The 21,441-nt window shown below is 35.4% G+C and overlaps 1 protein-coding gene across 3 annotated transcripts in view; it reads right to left on the minus strand.

Moving 5' to 3' along the window:
• Window positions 1-3,127: 3,127 nt before the first annotated feature.
• kcnd3 (potassium voltage-gated channel, Shal-related subfamily, member 3) overlaps window positions 3,128-21,441 on the minus strand; it is a 148,010-nt gene continuing 129,696 nt past the window's right edge. Inside the window, exons 4-8 of one of the 3 annotated variants that reach the window (XM_073819152.1) lie at window positions 16,520-16,618; window positions 14,831-14,863; window positions 14,617-14,709; window positions 11,148-11,392; window positions 3,128-9,386 (exon numbers count right to left, since the gene is read on the minus strand). In XM_073819152.1, the coding sequence (XP_073675253.1) occupies window positions 9,182-9,386; window positions 11,148-11,392; window positions 14,617-14,709; window positions 14,831-14,863; window positions 16,520-16,618 (675 nt within the window). In that variant the 3' untranslated portion in view covers window positions 3,128-9,181. Of the gene's footprint in view, window positions 9,387-11,147; window positions 11,393-14,616; window positions 14,710-14,830; window positions 14,867-16,519; window positions 16,619-21,441 lie in introns of all 3 variants that reach the window. The other 2 variants (XM_073819151.1, XM_073819153.1) reach the window with 2 other exon arrangements.

Genomic DNA, 21,441 nt, shown 5'->3' on the forward strand with positions numbered 1-21,441 from the left:
CCACAGACAAGTAATAATACAAAAATAAAACGCTAAATGACCTTTCTAGACCAATTCACAAAAAGACAAGGATCATCTGAACTAGAGTGGTGGTGGTGGTGGGAGGGGGGGGGGGGGGGGGTGCGAGTAAATATCTCTGTAGATGTAAATATCTAAAATAATTTAAGCATAAAATGTTTAAGTCAAATCAACATTTTATGTTCATTTTTTTTATTTGGTACGCAGGCGGTCTGGCAGTCATTATTGCAGAATAAACACTGACAGATTAGTCAATTTTTCGACACAAGATTGAGTGCAGTGTTTCTGGTCAAGGTTTTTCTTATCATTTTATTATTTCAACTAAATTAAGAGCTCTTTATTTAATATTTGTTTATCTATCGATTTTTAGTAAGTAGCAGTGTAAGCGTAGCATATGGGTCAGCCGGTCTGCGAAAACAAAAATCCGCTTCAGTGTCTCATACCAGCCTACTTACATGCCCTTGTGCAAATTGTTGCTTCATATAAATTGCTGCTCCACTTAATGGTGAAAATAGCCTAAATGTGGTGTGGGTGGGGAGTCAGTCACAAGGGTCTTAAACCCATTCAATCGTCAAACTGCACCTTTATCGAACATGCAGGATTGTCAGACATGTATTGCTGAACCAGACACAGTGGTTTGCGATGGGAAATATAACAACAAATGTGACTCCAACATCCTTGAATGAACTATCGAGCACACGCTTTCTGATCTTCAATTCATTTCTTCTTGTTCTGACGGTTTTATTCGGAGCCTCAGGAAATGTGCTGGTTTTCTGCACTGTTCTCAGAAGCAAAAGTTCAACATCCAACAACGTGCTGCTGCTGAATTTATCCACCGTGGCTCTTTTCAGATGTTGTTTAGATTCACCAGTGTTTTTAGTGTCTTTATTCGTAGGAGACTCGGTTGGACTCTTGCCGTGTTGCATTCAGCAGTTCACTTTCTCTCTGTGCAGCTGTGTGCAGTTTCTGACGCTTGTGCTCATAAGTGTGGAGAGATTCTTGGCCGTCGCCTTTCCCTTCAAAAAGAGGACTGAGAAAATAGGAATATGGATATTGTTAATCTGGGTTTGTGGTCTTTTTGTCGCAGTTCTCTCATTGGTAATGTGTGATAATTCCTGTTACGTGATGTGCCAGCATTTACAGAAGTCACCGGGGTTGCGCGTGGATCCTTTTGGTGTGTACGTGCTGCTTCCCGTCTGGGGTTTGTCTCTGATACTGATGGTCATTCACTATTTTCGCATCTTCTCCGTTGTGCGACAGCATACTAATACAATCACTGACACAGGTGTGCAGTTTAAACCTTACTTTGGAAGGCACCTCCCTAGATGGGATCGCGTGGCCCCTTCAGCATCCGCGCGGCCGCAGAAATCAGACAGCGCCTCAGATCTGCTCGCACCCGCAGGGAATCAGCGCGCGGCCCCGCGCATCGCTGGTGCGGTGTGTATTCTGACCCCAGCGGCCCGCGAGTTGGGCAAGAAGAGGCTCGAGGGCCGCGTGGCGAAAAGATTCGGCTACATTATCATCACAGCCACAGTGTTCTGGGCTCCGCTGTTTGTCATCCTCCTGCTAAACATGTGCGAGGACTTAGGACAGAACCAAGTAAGAGCTCCTTTATTTACTTATTAAAGATTAGAAGACTGAAATATGGCAAAACGACTTATTTTGACATGTTTTTGGTTTGCTTTTTATTGTTTATTTTTTTTCGATCGCTTGTGAACACTACCAGTCAAAAGTTTTTGAACAGTAAGATTTTTAATGTTTTTTAAAGAAGTCTCTTCTGCTCACCAAACCTGTATTTATTTGATCCAAAGTACAGCAAAAGCAGTACATTTAAAAAAAAATATTTTTACTATTTAAAATAACGTTTTATATTTTAATATTTGAAATTGTAATTTATTTCTGTGATTTCAAAGCTAAATTACTCCAGTCTTCAGTGTCACATGATCCTTCAGAAATCATTCTAATATTCTGATTTGCTGCTCAAAAAACATTATTATTATTATTATATAGATTTTTTCAGGCTTCTTAGATGATTAGAAAGAAGAAATGACATTTATCTGAAATAGAAATCATTTGTAACATTATAAATGCCTTTATCATCACTTCTGATAAATTTAAAGCATCCTTGCTAAATAAAAGTATTAATTTGGAGTGACAAAACCTTATTATTTTAGATAAATGCTGATCTTTGGATCTTTCTATTCATCAAAGAATCCTGAAAAAATATACTCAACTGTTTTAAATGTTATTAATAATAATAATAATTAAAAAATGACAAAGTTTATATCAAAGTTCCTTGAACAGCACATCAGCATATTAGAATGATTTCTGACGGATCATGTGACACTGAAGAGGAGTAATGATGCTGAAAATGTAGTTTTGATCACAGGAATAAATTATATTTTAAAATTATATTCAAATAGAAAACAGTTATTTTAAATTGTACTGTTTTTGCTGTGCTTTGGATCAAATAAACGCAGGCTTGGTATTTAAAAAAGACTTCTTTTAAAAACATTAATAATCTTACTGTTCAAAACTTTTGACTCATAGTGTATATAAATTATTTATTTGGGCTGAAATTGTTACGCCGAATAAAACTGTTTAAGTTTACGGGTTACTAAGAAGTGTACATGTCTACATTTTGAGTGATTGATTGATTTTAAGTTTTGACTTAAACTGCTATGCTGAATAATAGGCCAGTTTCTATAAAAACAGATTTAATTCGAATTTAATTAGAAGTCGAATTGTCCACTTTTTTCAGGTTCTGTCCAAAATTCTTACTCTAAAAATATACCATCATTTTCAAGCTTTTTCACATTTAGGACATCACTGTAATATTTTTTTTGTAAAAAAAGATTTTGTGTGTGTGAAGAGAGAATTAAGAACATTTGAATGTTCATTCACTGTGCCCATTGGTTTGTGTTTTGTAGCGCTGGCTGTTGCGCGAGCTGTGCACGTGTGCACTGGTTGTGACGTGTGTTCCTGCAGCAGTAGAGCCGCTCATTTACACACTGCTCCATCGACAGCTGCGCTCACAACTCCACAAACTACTGCCAAAATCACTCATGAAAAAAAGATGACTGAAGGACAGGAGCAATTAGAGCGGTACTTGATTGGACACGTTTTTATTGTGGAAACAGGTGATTGATTTGTAATAATATTTGTAAAGTTTATGGGTGTGACTTAATATATTCTCTTAATTATGAGCACACTGGTTCGTAGTGCAAACAGTTTACTGCACGTTTACTGCACATTGCAATTCTTCTCGTTATTTCCCTAAAGTGGCTAATGGAGCAGAAGTCTCATCCACAGGCTTACTTGCACGTTAAAGAAAAAGGTGGATAGCCCAATGCCAAACAGATCATTAGTTGATGTACATTCAAGTAGTAAGATATGTTGTGTTAGTAATATATTAATTGAATGTACATACTAGTGATGTGTTAAGCACCACATAATTTGTGACTTCTTTATCAACTTTATTAATATGTATTATAACATGTTACGCAAGGCAAGATAAGTGAAACATGTAGCTTATAAATGGATAGTTGACCCGAAAATGAAAATTCTATCATCATTAACTCACCCCATGGTTGGTTATTTATTTATTTAGAAATGTCTCTTTTTAATTTAAAGTTAATGGTAATCAGAATTGCATGGTTAACAATATACTCTTCAAAATATATATATTTTTTTTCACAGAAGATAGAAAGTCATACAGTTTTGGAACAACATGAGGGTGAGTAAATGATGACAGAATTGTCATTTTTGGGTGAAGTATCCCTTTTAGGGTTTCTGGTTTACAAGGCTTGAGAACTGGAGAAACACAATCATGTAAATCTTGAAACAAATAGCACAATTAATATTCTACCAGTCTATAAATGATACTTTAAACTGCATTGCAAAATCTTAGTCAGCGTATAAAGGAAATATAAACAGATTTAGATGTGAAATATTAGTTTTTCTACACATACTGTAGGTCTATAATGGAGGGTACTTTTGTTAATATTTTTTCCCTAAATAACCTAAAATCTGACTAAAACACACTGATTAATGTGAAAAAGTGACAAAATGTTATTGTGGCAAATCATATTGTTTTTAAATGATGTTTTTAAATATGCTTTGATATTGAATGATTTATATGTGACTCTGAACCACAAAACCAGTTCTAAGTAGCACGGGTATATTTGTAGCAATAGCCAACAATACATTTTATGGGTCACAATGACTAATTTTGTCTTTTGTGACGAAAATCATTAGGATATTAAGTAAAAATCATGTTCCATGAAGATATTTTGTACATTTCCTACTGTAAATATATCAAAACTTAATTTTTGATTAGTAATATGCATTGCTCAGAACTTAATTTGGACAACTTTAAAGGTGATTTTGTCAATATTCAAATTCTTTTGCACCCTCAGATTCCAGATTTTCAAATAGTTGTATCTCATCCAAATATTGTCCTAACGAACCATACATCAATGGAAAGCTTATTTATTTAGCTTTCAGTTGATGTATAAATCTCATTTAAAAGACCCTTATGACTGGTTTTGTGGTCCAGGGTCACAATGGGATGTGAGATCTGTTTGAAATTCAAGTTTATGATAGAGTCTGAAAGGCCTAGGTCTGGATTTCTTTTTCAGCTGCAGCTTGTTTCTGCACCCTGGCTTATCTATTTGTCATAATGTCATATCTATAGTTTATTTCATCTCCAGAATATTGTTAGGAGTTTGTGATTTCATCATTAAACTGCTGTTAGATTGTGGTTCAGCATTGTCGGAGGAACTGAATAAACAGCAGATGTGTTTGTGGCAGATACAATTCATTTATCAGGCGTTTCACAACTGTGACACAAGACAAGATCATAAATAATATTTAACATCTGACAGTGAACAGGAATCTGCTGAATAGAACAACATGACTATCTAAAAAAAAAAAGAAAAAAAAAGAAACGAAGCGAAGAGAGTAAAAGAGTTAAACAAGCACAGACATACAGAGGAAGAAAGAAGACCCTCGACAGGTATGTAGATGCGAACATACAGATCTCCACTTGGTAATATATTCAAAACAACCAGTTCTGTCATCCGAAGGGACTGCACAAATGAATTATTACAAAGCTGTTAGGATTCTAGAGTCATATCTATTACATTGATGGTTCTCTAGTGTCCCCTGCTGGGCTGGATGTGAAGACAAAGCAAAAGAAAAAAACACTCCAACCCATTACTGCTCGCCGATGACCACAGGTGATCCAATACTCAACATTTATTATCTTAAAATTTTGAATATATTGGCCACACCTTCGGCTCCTATTAATTAAACATTAGATCATTTCCATATTTCCCATCTATTATGTACACATGAAAATCAACAAATCACAAAGGGACCAAACATCATTTGGACCATAAAATAAGATCATTAGAGGTCTGCTATGGATTTTATGTACAACAAACAGGAAGATAATAATCATATGAACACATGGGCCATCAAAGAACATTTTGGTAAGAACGGTGTGGGCCGGATACCCTGATATTCCTAAATGTCACAATGTGCTTTTCCCTGTAATACTGGTGTCCTAGAGGTCATGTCCAACCAATTCTAACTCAAGTTTGTGTAACTGGACATCCACTTCGGCTTTAAAGTTCAAGTATCGGTTATGCAATTATTTAAAGGGAACCCCGGGTATTAAGACTTGCATGGCTTCATATAACGTAAATAATGTTTCTTACTGAAATTCCATGAAATATTGACTTTAAAAACTCCACATCGATATACATATATTTTGAACTATGTGTAGTGCCATTATGATGTGAAATGGTTGCACTTGGTGAGTTACTGATGCTAAAATACTGATCCAATGACCACAGCTACTGAAAGAGCTTACAGGTGGTCATGGACACAAACATAGGCCTAAACCAAATGCTGTAACATCAATTTGCCCCACAAGGAGTCTAAACGCCCTTGGATATCGAGTAAAATCCATGCTGAGAAATGACAAGTGTTGATATGCTTGAATTCTGCCAGGATGGCATCTAGTGTTTCTTGTTTCTGCCATTCGTAAGCTTTTTTAGTAGCTGTGGTCTACTAACAGCCTCAAAGGCATCAGGGCTGAAGTGGAGAGAGCAAAGACGCAGGTCTTTAGGAAGTTTTATTTGTCCACATGCATCTTCCCATTCTTTTGTCCTCTTCTTATCGCTACACTCTAAAAATGCTGGCTTATTATTTTTTAACCCAAATGCTGGGTTCAGCCTGTTGGGTCATTTTAGTCAGTTGTTTTTAATATTTCTACCCAGGTACTGGGTAGTTTTTCTTTAACTAAGCTGCTGGGTCATTTTTAATGGGTTATTAAATATTGGGTTATTTTTTTTATGTCTCCAACGAAACAACCCACCAGTCAGAGCCCAGGCTTTTCGTATGATTGCGTCCCTTACAGGTGTGAGCGGTTCTTAGCGTCTCCGATTTAGTGCACTTCTTCAGTGAAATAAAGGTTTGTATAGATTTTATTTAATTTAGAAAGTCTTTACTGTGCTGTAAATTATATTATTTCAAGCAAAGCAACATACAAGGACGAGATGTCAATCAGCTGCGTCAGCAGTGGTTGTTTCGTATAATGGAAATGCCTTTTGCCTTGCATAACAAGCTGATTTTATTTGTTATAATACTGAAATTAATTTAATTTGATGTTAAAATGTGTTCTCTAATCTCAATACTGTTTGTTTATGGGTAGGTTATGGAGTCAGACTCTGCATCTTTCAGCTACGAGTGAAATGCGAAGCAGCGGTCTGAGGTTCGGAGTTCCCCTGGTGAACAGCAGCCCATCACTGGCTTGGATTTCCTAGACACATCGGTACAAGAATTAGCACTATTTTGGTGAAAAGTGTTTATAGAGTACGGTTGGATACACTTAAATTAAAATGCGCTTATAAATGTTACATTTTTTATTTAAAAAATGCTTGTATAAAAATATAATCATTTTTAAACAATTGTTGACTTAAATAAAACAACACAGCATGTTCGGATAAAACATTTAACCCAACCAGCTGGGTCTAAATAACCCAGCCTGTTTTCTGTCCAATATTTACTCAGTGCTGGGTTGCCAAATAACCCAAGTAGAGTTGTTTTTAACCCAGCATTTTTGTAGGAAAACAGTGAAAACTTCTCTCATTTCTCTTGTTGCCCTTTGACTGAAAATTACACCCAAAAGCCACACAATGTGGCATTGTATCAGTATTTTATTTTCTGAGTTGTGTTGCGGTAAAAATAGCAACAGGTAGCTCCAGTAGCTCACAGAGTGCAACCATCACACGTCATCGAAATAATGGCGCCCATTGTTTATTATTGTTTTTCTGCGACATATTTCAGTAAGAGGCATCATTTATGTTATATTAAGCCCTACAAGTCTTAATACCTTGGGTTCACTTTAATGTAGTTTTCTCTCTGGAAAATATGGCTTATTCTATCTAAAAAGGGCCAAAACAATATTAATGTATTGATATGAGGTCTAGTGTGTTTAATTGCACTGAACACTAAAACTCTGGCCCTGGAGCAATAACGTCCTGAGGGGAATGGGGTCACTTTCTATGTATGCTGGTGTAAGAGGCACAAGTGAGTGGGGTTTAAGGAGATGGGTGGGGTTTAGAGTCCTGGGATGGGGGTTATGGTACAAAAGGTGGAGCATGCGGCTAATTGCTGGCAATTTTGAGGACAGTGAATTTTTAACGACACAGACGAAACAGGGACTTCCCACTAACAAGCACAAATTCTCTCATTGGCAATGCCGTTTTCGTGAACATGGCTGACAAATAAGGACTAGGACAGAAAAGGAGGGACTTGGAGAATATCTCTAATTGATTCGTATGGTTGACAGTTTTCTCCTCTAACAGCAACGTATGACTGGAAATCTAGTTAACAAAAACATTCACCGTTAATGAAAAAACACAAACATCGAAAGTTTCCTACCCATGTAGTTTTACGCAAACTAGACACATTTTTAAATACCCATTGAGCGATAATGACAATAACACTTAGATCAGAACAACTACAGGAAGCAGGCCAGCAGTGGACAGAGGAAAGGGGCGGGGCGGACATAAAGGGGCGGGGCGGACGGAAAAGGGGCGGGGTAGGCAGCTGCTCTGGTTTTGCCAAACAATGGCTAAATATTACAAAATATTCTATCAACAATATTCACAGTTAAACCAAGGCTTGATACACATTGTAATCACAAAATCTCAGCGACGCCTTGTGCTTGTAGTCACAGAGTTTTAAAAACACTTTTATGTTTCTCTCTCTCTCTCTCTCTCGCTCTCTCTCTTTTTTTGTTTTTGTTTTTTTTGGTTCTATATTACATAGTAATGTCTGATAGGTCACAACTAACGTTACAAATCGGCTCAACGTTTTGGACTCAGGGAGAGACAGTGGCTTAAAGAAGAAGGAAACTCTCCTCCCCCTGAGAGGCACGAACTGTGTGAGAGGCTGAGAGTTTTGAGGGATGATTCAGTATTTCTTACACACACACATGCGCGCACACACACCCACACCCACACCCACACCCACACCCACACACACACCCACACCCACACCCACACCCACACCCCACGGGGCAGAAACATTCAAGTTAGACCTAATTCTGACCAATCACACATATTCCAAAAATAAACACTTAGCACAGTCTAAGAAACACTGTCACACTCATACGGTCTCCCTCAGACCTAAAGCAGATTTTCTCTTATCCTTTAGGAATTGCTCTAGTTCAAAACACAACTTAATTGGGATAAAGAAAGCCGAGGCTTTGAGAGGCTGTCTGCGATGTTGGAACAGATTAACGGACTGATATTAAACAAACAAGGCTCACGGATGAAAACAAACCCTTGAACTCTTGCTAGTCAAAATAAAAGAACAGCATGACCCGACGAAAAGACTAAGGGAAAAAGAATTCGAAATGTTCTATGCACAGTGACACTGCAGTGACACCCTCATCTATATCAGTCCTGATGGAGAGTGATCGAATACTCATGGTCGTCCTGCTGTTGCGTTCGCCTTCTCTCTCATTTTACACAGACGCATCGTTGTTGATCTTTTATTTCTTTTCAGAGAGTCTGAGTCAGTGCACTCCTTCTCCCATTAGAGGGCAGGCTACTCATCAGTTTCTCTTCCTGAGTTCTGTTTTCTCCTACAGAGCAGAGATTTTCACCACATCGGTGCCAGGGTTCGGAAGAGGCGGAGCATCTGGGTTTGGAGGGGGCGGAGCGTCGGGACTGGCTCGAGAGTTGTTTGAGGGAGGGGTTGGGATACTGATGATTGCCGTGGTAACCAGTCCACTGCTCTTGCAGTTCAGACTCCCTGATTCATCCGACATCAGATTGAGACTGGAACGACTGAGACGGAGAGAGAAAGAGACAGACGTCTTAAAACTCTTATTCATTCTCACTTGTTTATTTAATTGGTCCACTAACTGTTTATTGTGGACATGCCTGTATCACTTATTCAAACTAAATCTGTATGTCACGTCTATATTTTAAGTATTTTGTTTGAAAATATCTGTGGGGGTACACATTTTAAAATGTTAATACAATGGCAGATGCCTTTGATTTGCAATGGTTAATTTCAAAGGTAGCATGTCCTATATCATAAACATACTTATAAAAACACAGTTTTATTAGACAGAAATTAAAGTTTGATTGAAAATGAAGCAACAAATATGCAGTTTACATGTAATATTTACAGTTTAACCCTTACCTTCTATTGAGATTGACTTTTTTTGTTTCTAATAATAATATTAAAATGGTTTATGTTTATTTTACACTTTATTTATTTAGTTTTTTAAATTTAGTAATTTATATTTTTTTATGATGGATTTTCATAGTTTAAGATTGAAAGTCTGGGTCTGTGACAAGGGTAAGCTAGTCTCTTATGGTCATCAAAGTTCCATTTATTTGATATTAAATACAGAAAATAAAGTAATAATATGAAATATTTTTGCAGTTTATAATAACTGTTTTAATATACTTTAAAATATAATTTATTTTTGTGATGCAAAGCTGAATTTTGATCAGCCTTACTCCAGTGTTCAGTGTCACATGATCCTTCAGAAATCATTCTAATATGTTGATTTATTATCAATGTTGTTATTATCAAAAATTATTAAAAGTTGTGCTACTTAATATTTTTTGGAACCTGTGATTTTTTTTTAATTCTTTGATAAATAAAAATTTGAAACAGCATTTATTCAAAATATAAATCTTTTCTAACTTCCTAGTTATAAAATAAAAGTATTCATTTCTTAAAATAAAAAAATAAAAATACTGACCACAAACTTTGAATGGTAGTTTATATTGTTACAAAAGATTTTGATTTTAAATATATGCTGTTCTTTTTAATGTTTTATTCATCAAAGAATACGGAAAAAAGTATTGCAGATAAAAAAAAAAAAAAAGTAAAAAGATTTTAAAAAATTAGGAGCGCAACTGTTTCCAACATTGATAATAAATCAGCATATTAGAAAGATTTCTGAAGGATCATGTGGCACTAAAGACTTCAGTAATGATGCTGAAAATTCAACTTTGCATCACAGGAATAAATTCTATTTTAAAGTACATTAAAATAGAAAACCACTATTTTAAATTGCAATAATATTTCGCAATATTACTGTTTTTTCTGTATTTTTAATCAAACAGAAAAGGCTTTTCTAAAAACATTAAAAACCTTGCAGATCCCAAACTTTTGAACAGCAGTGTATATAAAAAGCTTTTTGAGAAGTAGCAGATTGATTTTTTTTATAACGCAACGCTTATGTTCACCTTATGCTGTAATGCAAAAATAAGCTATTTTCTCTGAATGAGTGAGACTTTTGTTTATTAGCCACTATGGATAATAAGAATAACAGTTGTAAAACTATTTGTGCTACAAACCGTTGTGTTTATGATTATGATAATACATTAAAATTATATGATAACAAATACCAGTTTATAACATTAGCAGACTGTGTTTGTACAGCTAAAATAGCTGGAAGCTGATGAAACCGGAAGACTTGCACATTAAAGTTACAAACAGCTGCACCTGATCTAATAAAAAAAGTCTTATAGCTCTAGTAAAAATCAAACCTTAAAACAATTCTGTGTATTAAAATGAGTGCTAACCTGGTGTTTAGTGGTTGCTGCTCCCCACACTGGATATGTAATGCGCTGAGCTCCTGCAGGTTGTGCGTGTGTGAGTGTGTGTGTGTGGCACTGAGAGGCTGGGTGTTCTTCTTGGTTCTCCGAGAGCAGCAGGTGCCGGTGATGCCCTCTTCACTGGAGAGAGATGGACTCCGCGATGGGAAATTCTGTAGCGCTGTCTGCAGGTAGCCCTGTTCATACAACCGCTCGTCCACAAACTCATGATTCTGTTCACAGAAACACAAAGATTATTTCCTTCAGATTATTGGTTTTTGATGTTTTATTTACTGCCATAAGGCTTTTTTCTTTTAATTCCCTTTACTTCAAAGCCTTTCTGTGCATGTTAACATTTAACTATAAAAGAGAATATGAAACAGCATTGATGCATTTTTACTTCAGTAATGTTTAACAAATGAGAACAAATCAGAATCAAATCAGTTAATTTTTGTGTCAGTGATATGTCACATAAGATGAGTTTGTGGATGTATTAAACAAATCTCTAAAAAGAATATTCAGTGGATATTATTGTAGGATGGGACTTGATTTGAATTGGCAAAGAGTGAAACTATGATCATTTCTGTTATGTAAGTTATAGTTAACATATTTTTATGTTCATGCATTAATTACATAACTGCTAAGAACGGCCATTGCAAAGGCAGAGAAAATAATTTTTTGATAAAACTTTTTGATAAAAAAAAAAAACAACAACAAAAAAAAAACATTTTGATAAAAGATTTTATTTGAGCGTCTTAGAAATGACATGATAAAGCATAGAACAAGTGTACAAGGTAAAACACCTCTTATGGTCATCAAAATTCCATTTATTTGATCAAAAATACAGAAAATAAAGTTATATTATTAAACCTTATTGCAATTTAAAATAACAGTCTATTTCTATTTTACTTGACAGTTTTCTTACTTTTTATACTTTAAAAAATATAATTTATTTCTGTGATACAAAGCTGAATTTTCATCAGCCATTACTCCAGTCTTCAGTGTCACACGATCCATCAGAAATCATTCTAATATGCTGATTTATTAAAAAAAATGTGTCTTAGAAATGAGGTGATAAAGTATAGAGCAACACCTCGATACATGTTGTACATCATACCTGCTTTTTTAATATCAAGTTTGTGTTTGGTGTAAAGATATTTTGATAATATTTAAGTTTACGTTTAGCTTTAACTTTACATTAACTTACATTATAAAGCCTACATTATTCTATATGATGCTTGGAGTGATTATTATTAAATTATTATTCAATTGAATTATTATTCAATAATCACAACAATTATAATGCATGTTTGTTTTATCAAAAGGTTTAATATAGATTTCTTGTGTCATCATTTGTGTTAATTTATTTATTTAGTATGCCGCTTGCACGCGTCACTTCTACGGGGTCGCGTCAGGAAGCCCCGCCCACTCTGAAATATAATTGAACCGAAATAACGCCACTTGTGTAAAACGAAATATGGAGGAGATATGATTGATTGTGGGAGTTGACAAACATTGGATCATGCACGACAAATCCCTCAAATTCAACAAGGAAACGCAACAAACGATGGCGTCTGGACAAGAATCGCGGATGTCATGAAAATACAAGGTATGTCCTATACGCGGTGTTTTGGTGCGTCACGCCTCAGTTTCGCGTTCTCTGCTTAGTTGGAAACTTATTGCGCAGTAAGTTCATTAACCAACTCGAAATAGTTGTATTTTACGTTCAATTTAACTTGAGAGCGATTGAAAGCTTCTAACTATTCATAGGAGAAACGAAGCTTTTCGAAACTGAATCAGTTGGTTTGCAAAATGATTCAATAGGGCTGGGCGATTTGACCTAAAATCAAAATCTCGATTAATTGAACATTTTAACCCGATTACGATTAATGAACAATTATTTTATTCATTAATAAAATTATATTTAATTATATTTAAATAATATTTATTTTTTTGCCCTCATAGTTCACTGACAAGTTTTGTACAGTAAATATGCGCACATATTACAAGTGAGAGATTTTTGAATGAAGGGTGCACACACTATCTACTATCTATGATTATTTATTGAACATCAGTGTTGAACAACTGAAATTAAAGCACACATTGCTTAAAATGAAAAGTCACATTTTTCTTAAATTAGTGAAAATAAATAACTTGCACTTTTGGAAACAAAATAAATTATTTATAAAATAATAATAAATATTAAAAATTAAATAATTTAAATATTAAATTAAAAAGAAAATAAGCAGTATCTCTTCTAAATAAAATTACTCTTGTATATCCTGTAAATACTTTTTACTGTATAAATACTGTTTAAGCTCTCCATCGACATGTCGGCGGAATAACGCAACGTAACGGAGCGGGGTCACGTGACTCCACACGCAGTAGTGTTTTTAAAGGGAAAGTAATTGAAATAATTGACCTGGAAAAATTTGATCGATTATAGGTTCTGAATGTCGATTTCGATTACTTTTCGATTAATCGCCCAGCCCTATGATTCAATGTTTCGAAGCATGAATGATTCAACTGGCTTGCGGCACCTGCTGGTAAAGAAACGATATAAATACAACACCCAAACTTGTATAATTACACATTATACAAACGATGTTTTCATGAAAAATGTAATCTATTACTGTAATCTACAAAATAATAATTAATAAATACATTAAGTAGTGCTTGTTTTATAAGTGCGTCATTAGGTAGGGCTTGGCAAACTAGGGCAATTACAACCAAACTTCATTTCTCCTTTTTGTATTATACAGACTTAAGTATTAAACGTAATTAAAGCAATTTTAAAAATACCTTGCCTACATTATAGACAGTTTGCACTTATGTCACTGTTTACTTATGTCAGTTACCCGGATGTGCGGACATATTGGCAATACTCTGATGTTAAAAACAGCATGGATTGCACGATTAATGTACTATTGAATACTTTGTTCTGCTAATTTATGACCATGTGTAAGCTGCTGAATCATATAGAGAAGGACTTAGTAAGCAGCAATATTTTGACAAAATATGAGCCTAATATTTCACCTAGGCCTACCTGACTGGAAATAATAAGAACGAACATGAATGTTGTCAAGAATCTTGCGCTGGAAATCCCGGTTCAGTTTGGCTAAGCACAAATGGCCTTAGTTTTTGTACTTATCTCCTTGATTTGTTATAACTTTTGCCAGTCTGTAGTACCCCGAATGTTTTTCCTGGTCTGACCGATTAGTACAGCCCAAAACATAACAATAACTGACCATTTTCAGCAGCAATAATCAGCAAAACATGCAAGTTTTGTTCTGTTTAGTGGCATTGTTTATGTTAAGTGCCACCAATATGGCCAAAACGTGGAAATGTGAAATTTGGTTGAAATGTGACTTGGTGAGAACCACTGATTCAAAACAAAAGATTTGTAAAGTCTCATAAAGCAGTGTTTCTAAAGCAGCCACCACTACTTCTGACTGACCGTGGTCTTCTCCAGGCAGTGCAGAAGATGGTGATGTTGACTCTCCAGCAGAGATGTGGCCTTCTTCATTTGCTGGTCCTCCTCTAAGGAGCCCTGCAGAAACACACACAAACACACATGCACTCATACACATCATTTTTAAAAAATCACCACATTTCATGCATGAATAATGAAGTGGAGAGAGGGACAGAGTGTGTGTTGTTTGGCTCAGTACCTGTGGTGAAAGTTTCATCTTGTAATAGGGGAGCTGCTGTTGTGTAAGAGTGGGAGGGAGAGACATGGAGAGTGGTTTACTGCTTTTGGAAGGAACTTCATCCACAACAGAGCAGCACAATATATCATCCATAACTTAAATAAACAAAGCTTGAGAGAAAGGAAGGACGAGGGGCCTCAGAGGTTTGGGCGAATCAGAATGATTCCACTTTTGTGTTTCACAAATCCTTTGGTACGGCTACTAAAACTGCACATATCTGTCTCTTTTATTGTAGAGCTTTTGCCTGGGAGCTTGCGCTTCGCACACTGGGCCCTCCGGGTTCAACGCACATACACTGCTCCACTTTTTTACCATTTCCACAACGTCTTAACATGACACAAGCACCAAAATAACATGAGTGAGTCAGTGAGTGATGTGTGGGAGGAGGGAGAGACAGAAGAAAAAAAGCAGGATATTGATAGAAATGAAGAGAGAGCAAAATTAGGCGTCTTACAGTAACATACCTCGAGTACTTTTAGTCTGAGCAGACTGCATGTTTGCATGTGATCTGCGTGGTATTAATGAGCTATTCAGACAGGCTAACCTAGAAGAAGCTTCTTCAGTTTGACACATAGACTATTCTTGGTTTTTGAACCCCAAAATCAAAGAATATTTTGCATAAAGAAAATGAAGCCTATTTCTTATTTTCATGACAGTTAAGCACATTTGCAGGGCTCTACGCTTACTTTTCTTTTTGGAGCACTTGTGCTCCTAACTTAAAAAATTTAGGAGCACAGTCAAAATTTCAGGAGCACCTTCTAATCAATAATCAAAAAATCTGATCAAAAATTTGCCTTCCCATTACAAGGTCATATTTGACTCCTTAAAGTGATTTACAGGGGAATTTTGTTTTTAAAAGTGCTATTTAAAAGTTTTGGGTTATTATTATTATTTTTTTAAACTTGTGTATTTCATATATATATTTTAATTGATATTCAGTATCAAGTACATATTTTCACACTGTTAAAACCATCAGGAGGCCCCTTAGACTTTATAATGAAGCTCAATTTTGTCAGGTTCCCGTCTGCTTCACTCTCTGGACCTCTCTGAGGACGTTCTGTGAAACTGGCTGGCTGTCTTTAGAGCGGCCTGCAATCTGTCTCTGTACTCGCTGTTCACTCTCAGCGTGTTCCTTCGTTCCTCAAGCGCATTCGACGCATTCAGAGAAACACCGGTTTTTCTTTTTCCAGGAAGGCATTTTATAGGAGCTGGACAGCTTCAAACAACTGCAGTAATAAAGACCAGATCTCCCTTTCACACACACATGCTCACAGCCTACTCACTAATGAGTGCGTTTAGCAACACATTAAGACATTTTCACATCAGTTCATCTCTGTCCTGATAAATTGGATGTCATTGAGTTAATTGAGCTGATGTTTGTGCAAATATGCAAACACGAAAATCTCATAATCGCTCTTAAGTGCTGAAAATTGGATCACCCCATGTGAATCCCTAGCTTTAAACACTTTTAAAACAAAACAACCCGACACTTTTATCTCTGCGCTAAAACAGCATCTGCAGGAGTTCTTGTTGAAAACCATGCATAATGTATGGCAAATCAAAAAGAAGCCACCAGAAGTCAAACAGAAACAAAATAGGGAAAAAATGAGTGTCAATTTGTGAATATGTGCGAGTATGTGTGTTTCTCACCGTTAGCTCCAGTGATTGGTTGAGTCCGTTTCGTTTGCTATGCAGGCAGGCGGTGGAGCTGCCACTCTTGGAAATTCTCATTCGGGCCAGTCGGGCTTTCTGTCAACACATACATACACAGGAAGTTACAACTCGGTCTACCAGTGCTTTTCCATCACAAAGGTCCGAGTTTCAATCTGATCCCTGTTGAAAGAGCAATTCAGATCAAAGCACTTTAAGAAACAAAATGGATTTTCACATAGATTGCTGTCCGTCATGAGATGATGAAAAATGCAAGTGGCTTCAAAAAACTACGAACCAATCTGAAGTACCCTGACAGCCATGCAGTGAAAATGTGCACATATCAACGAGAGAAGAAAGTGGTTGCTCGCTTGCTCTACAAAGCATAAAAGAATGGTAATTTAGAGAAACGCAGCTGTGTAATGGTTAATTACAGTAAACGTCTTGTGTAATGCTGAATTACGGTTAGCGCAGCTGTGTAACGATAAATGATAGAGCAGCGGTTCGCATTCCCTCAGTCTATGTCATTTTTATAGGCACAGCATGGATGATGGGTGGAAACCAGCAGTCAAATCCTCTGTGGAACATCAAATTTTAATATTTACAATGAATGAGAGTATTTTAATCTTCTCAGATCCAGAGGCATCAAATGATCTGATTTGTGCTCTCATTCTCTCGTCATCTCATAGAAAACTGATCCTCTCTCTCGTTTCAGTTCCTTAAAGTGTAAGAAGCTTTATTGACATGATAAAAAGGGTGTACGTTGGCAAAGCATTAATAAACATTATGCATAAACTAGATTTGTATATTTTTGTGAAAGCGTTAGGATTCTGTATTAAGTGGATTTTATTGCATTGATTTGCAGTTTCAAGGTTGAAAGGATAGTTCACCCAAAAATGAAATTTCTGACAATAATTATTCACCCTCATGTCATTTCAAACCCGTAAGACATTCGTTCATCTTCAGAACACAAATTAAGATATTTTTGATGTAATCTGAGAGCTTTCTGACTGAAAATATCGGCTTTATTTCTTTGCACACAAATAATATTCTCAAAGCATTGTAAAATTACAGTTGAACCACTGATGTCACATGGACTATTTTGTACAATATCCTTACTACCTTTCTGGACCGTTAATGTGGTAGTTGCTTTGCTGTCTGTACAGGGTCAGAAAGCTCTTGGATTTCATCAAAAATATTTTAATTTGTGTTCCCAAGTTGAACAAAGGTCTTATGGGTTCGGAACGACATGAGGGTGAGTAGATAATGACAGAATTATTTTTTTGGTGTACTATGCCTTTAATGTGGTTGGTTCTAAGGGTGTACTCACACTAGGCAGTTTGAACCGTGCCCGAGTGCGTATGACCACCAAAGCGCGGTTCGTTTGACTAGTGTGAGTGCTCCGAACCGTGCCCGAGCCCGGTTCACGGCAACCGTGCCTAGTGTGAGTACACCCTAAGTCTCTAATAGGAATAACTAGTAAAAATATCCAAACATTCTTAAAATAAATGAAGAAAAAATAAACAAAATTAACTTGAAACTAAATTATGCAGGATAATATAAAGTGTAATATATATTATGTAATTAATTAAATTAATATATCTTTAAGATTCTTTTTAAAATAAATCTAACACAATTTAGCAAGATTTATCATAAACCAAGAAAAAAAATTAAATTAAAAAAGAAAAATAATTTGCCAGGCAAGAATAATTATTAAAAATATCTAGATATTCTGACTATTTTATGCAGGATAAAATAGAATATAATGGTTTTTTTTTTTTTTTGGGTGAACTATTACTTTTTTATTTTGAATAATATAAATATTGTTTTTAAATCACGATTTATCGGATTCAAAATAAAAGTTTGTTCACATACTATACTTTGTATATTTATTATGTATATATAAATACACACATACATGTATTTTAAAAAATATTTATATGTAAATATATTTGTACTTGTATATAATCTCGATTTATATATAAATAAAAATATTTTATAGATAAACATTTTTTTCCCTTAATATGTGACCCTGGACCACAAAACCAGTCTTAAGTCGCTGGGGTATATTTGTAGCAATAGCCAAAAATACATTGTATGGGTCAAAATTATTGATTTTTCTTTTATGCCAAAAATCATTAGGAAATTAAGTATAGATTATGTTCCATGAAGATTTTTTGTAAAATTCCTACTGTAAATATATCAAAATGTAATTTTTGATTAGTAATATGCATTGTTAAGAACTTAATTTGGAGAACTTTAAAGGTGATTTTCTCAGTATTTTGATTTTTTTGCATCCTCAGATTCCAGATATTCAAACAGATGTATCTCGGCCAAATATTGTCCTAACAAACCATACATCAATAGAAAGCTTATCTATTGAGCTTTCATATGATGTATACATCTCAGTTTTGTAAAATTTAACCTTATGACTGGTTTTGTGGTCCAGGGTCACATATATGGATGTATGTGTGTGTATTTATATATACATAATAAATAAACAGTACACACACATATAATATTTAAACATAAACTTTTATTCTGGATGCGATGAATCGTGATTAATCGTTTGACAGCCCTAATTTATATAAAATGTTTTTAGGGCTACAAAATTTTTAGTTGGGATTATTGGATTCAAAATAAAAGTTTATGTTTACATACTATATGTGTGTGTACTGTGTATATTTATTATGTATATAAATACACACGCACATGTATATATATTTGTACAAATATTTTATGTGTTATATGTATTTTTATGTAAACACTTAACATACATAATAAATATACACAGTACACACACATATAGTATGTAAACATATACTTTTATTTTGAATCGATTAATCGGGACTAGCCGTTTTGCACCTTTAAATGTTTTAATGTAATAGTTCACCCAAAAATTGAAAATTGTCATCATTTACTCACCCTCAAGTAAGTCCAAACTTGTATGTGTTTCTTTCTTTTGTTAAACACAAAGGATATTTTGAAAAATGTTGGTAATATTTGTTGGTAGCCATTGACTTCTGTGTTTTTCTTATACTATAGAAGTCAATGGCTACTGGCAAATGCTTCCCAGTATTCGTCTAAAATATATCTTTTAGTGTTCAGAAGAAGAAAGAAACTCATAATGGTTTGAAACAACATGAGGGTGAGCAAATGATGACAAAATGTTCATTTTTGGGAGGACTATCCCTTTAAGGATGTCTGGACAATTTTACTAGAGAACATGACAAAAATTATTTCCTGCAGTGTGTTTTAATAATCTGGTTTAGCTGTGCTTTCATTTTCTCAAACACAAAGAGGCTTTTGTGTGGCCCCCTGTCGGGTGTGTAATAGGACCATGTAGCTTGATTTTCTTGTTCATGGAGCTTGTCACCTTCACACACAGGCGGTAAGTGTTCATGGCCTGAACTGTTAATAGCACAGCTAAATGCTAGAGATCAGCACTGTGAGTATAACAGCAAAACACTCAGGGACAGACTGTGATTTGCACGCTTATAGTCACAGTACATTGTGAATAACACCACCTCTTGTCCACCGTAAGGGGTCATCGGCTCCCCCACCACAACTGATCTAGGCCAATCAGTTTCTCTTTTTTGGACGCAGGCTCAAAATGCATTTCATCCCAATGAGTGTTTGTATGCGTGCGTGCATTTTTAAATTTTTGAAGAGGAACAAATTGTGTCTCAGTTGCATCAGAGACCTCACTGAGATCAAACCAGTATTCTGATGTTCATTAATTTCTCACACACACTTGAACACAGATTGAAAGAACATACAGCATCATTAAAACCCTCACACACAAACACACACACACGCGAGTCCCTGTGGGTGAGTGGAGTGCTAACTCTGCTCTTTTCACAGGAGATTGCCATCACATAATGGAATCAGTTTGGGCCTCTGAGACCGTTTGTGTTTCCAACAAATGCTGCAACAATTTTCGGCTATCGTGGAAAAAAATGAGGAACATTTTTCCTGGGGATCTGCCCCTGCAGAACGCGAGATGGGGAACGGCCGCAGTAATGCTGAGGTTCTTTATCAATGTGACACAGAATATCGCTGCTGAGAACTGTTGTTCAGGACTAGGCCGAAGCTATCCGCACTGTGCCGAGATCAGATAGACCAAACAATGCAGCACATTCACAGATTACATTTCAGTTATACACATAAAGCCCACTGTGACAGACCTCATGGCAGTGGTGAGGCCAGAAGACTGCTCCCTAATTTCATCATGAATATTATGGAGCAAACTGCTTTATGAGGCAAATTTGTGGTCTGTGACCAATTTCAATTCACTGTAATCATATCAAACTGTTCCTATTTGAAATAAAAATACATTTTTCACACTATGTATTCAACAGAAATATGATAATGTGCCATAAAATGCAGTTTCGTTTTATTTTCAAGCTATTGTTATTCTGGTAGATTTGATTCGGTGGACGAGACGTTAGTCTAGGTAGATGGTTCTTCCCCTTTTGAAAAATAAGGGCACTGTGGTATACTTTTAGGAAATGATTTATAATATGCTTTAGAAGAATATACTTGCATGTCATGGTACTCTCATGACTCTCATGTGTTTCCGAAGATAAACAAAGCTCTTATGGGTTCTTTGGAACGACATGAGGATGAGTTATTAATGACAGAATTTTCTTTTTTTGGTGAACTAACTATTCAATTATTTGCATTTTATTTGAAGCTCAGTGAATATATACAGTTGAGGTCAAACATTTACATACACCTTGCAGAATCTGCAAAATGTTAATTATTTTCCAAATTAAGAGGGATCATACAAAATACTTTTTTTTTATTTAGTAATGACCTGAATAAGATATTTCACATAAAAAGACGTTTACATATAGTCCACAAGAGAAAATAATAGTTGAATTTATAAAAATGAGCCTGTTCAAAAGTTTACATACACT

This window comes from Garra rufa, chromosome 15 (genome assembly GCF_049309525.1).
Source record: "Garra rufa chromosome 15, GarRuf1.0, whole genome shotgun sequence".
In the NCBI taxonomy this organism is placed as follows: Eukaryota; Metazoa; Chordata; class Actinopteri; order Cypriniformes; family Cyprinidae; genus Garra; species Garra rufa.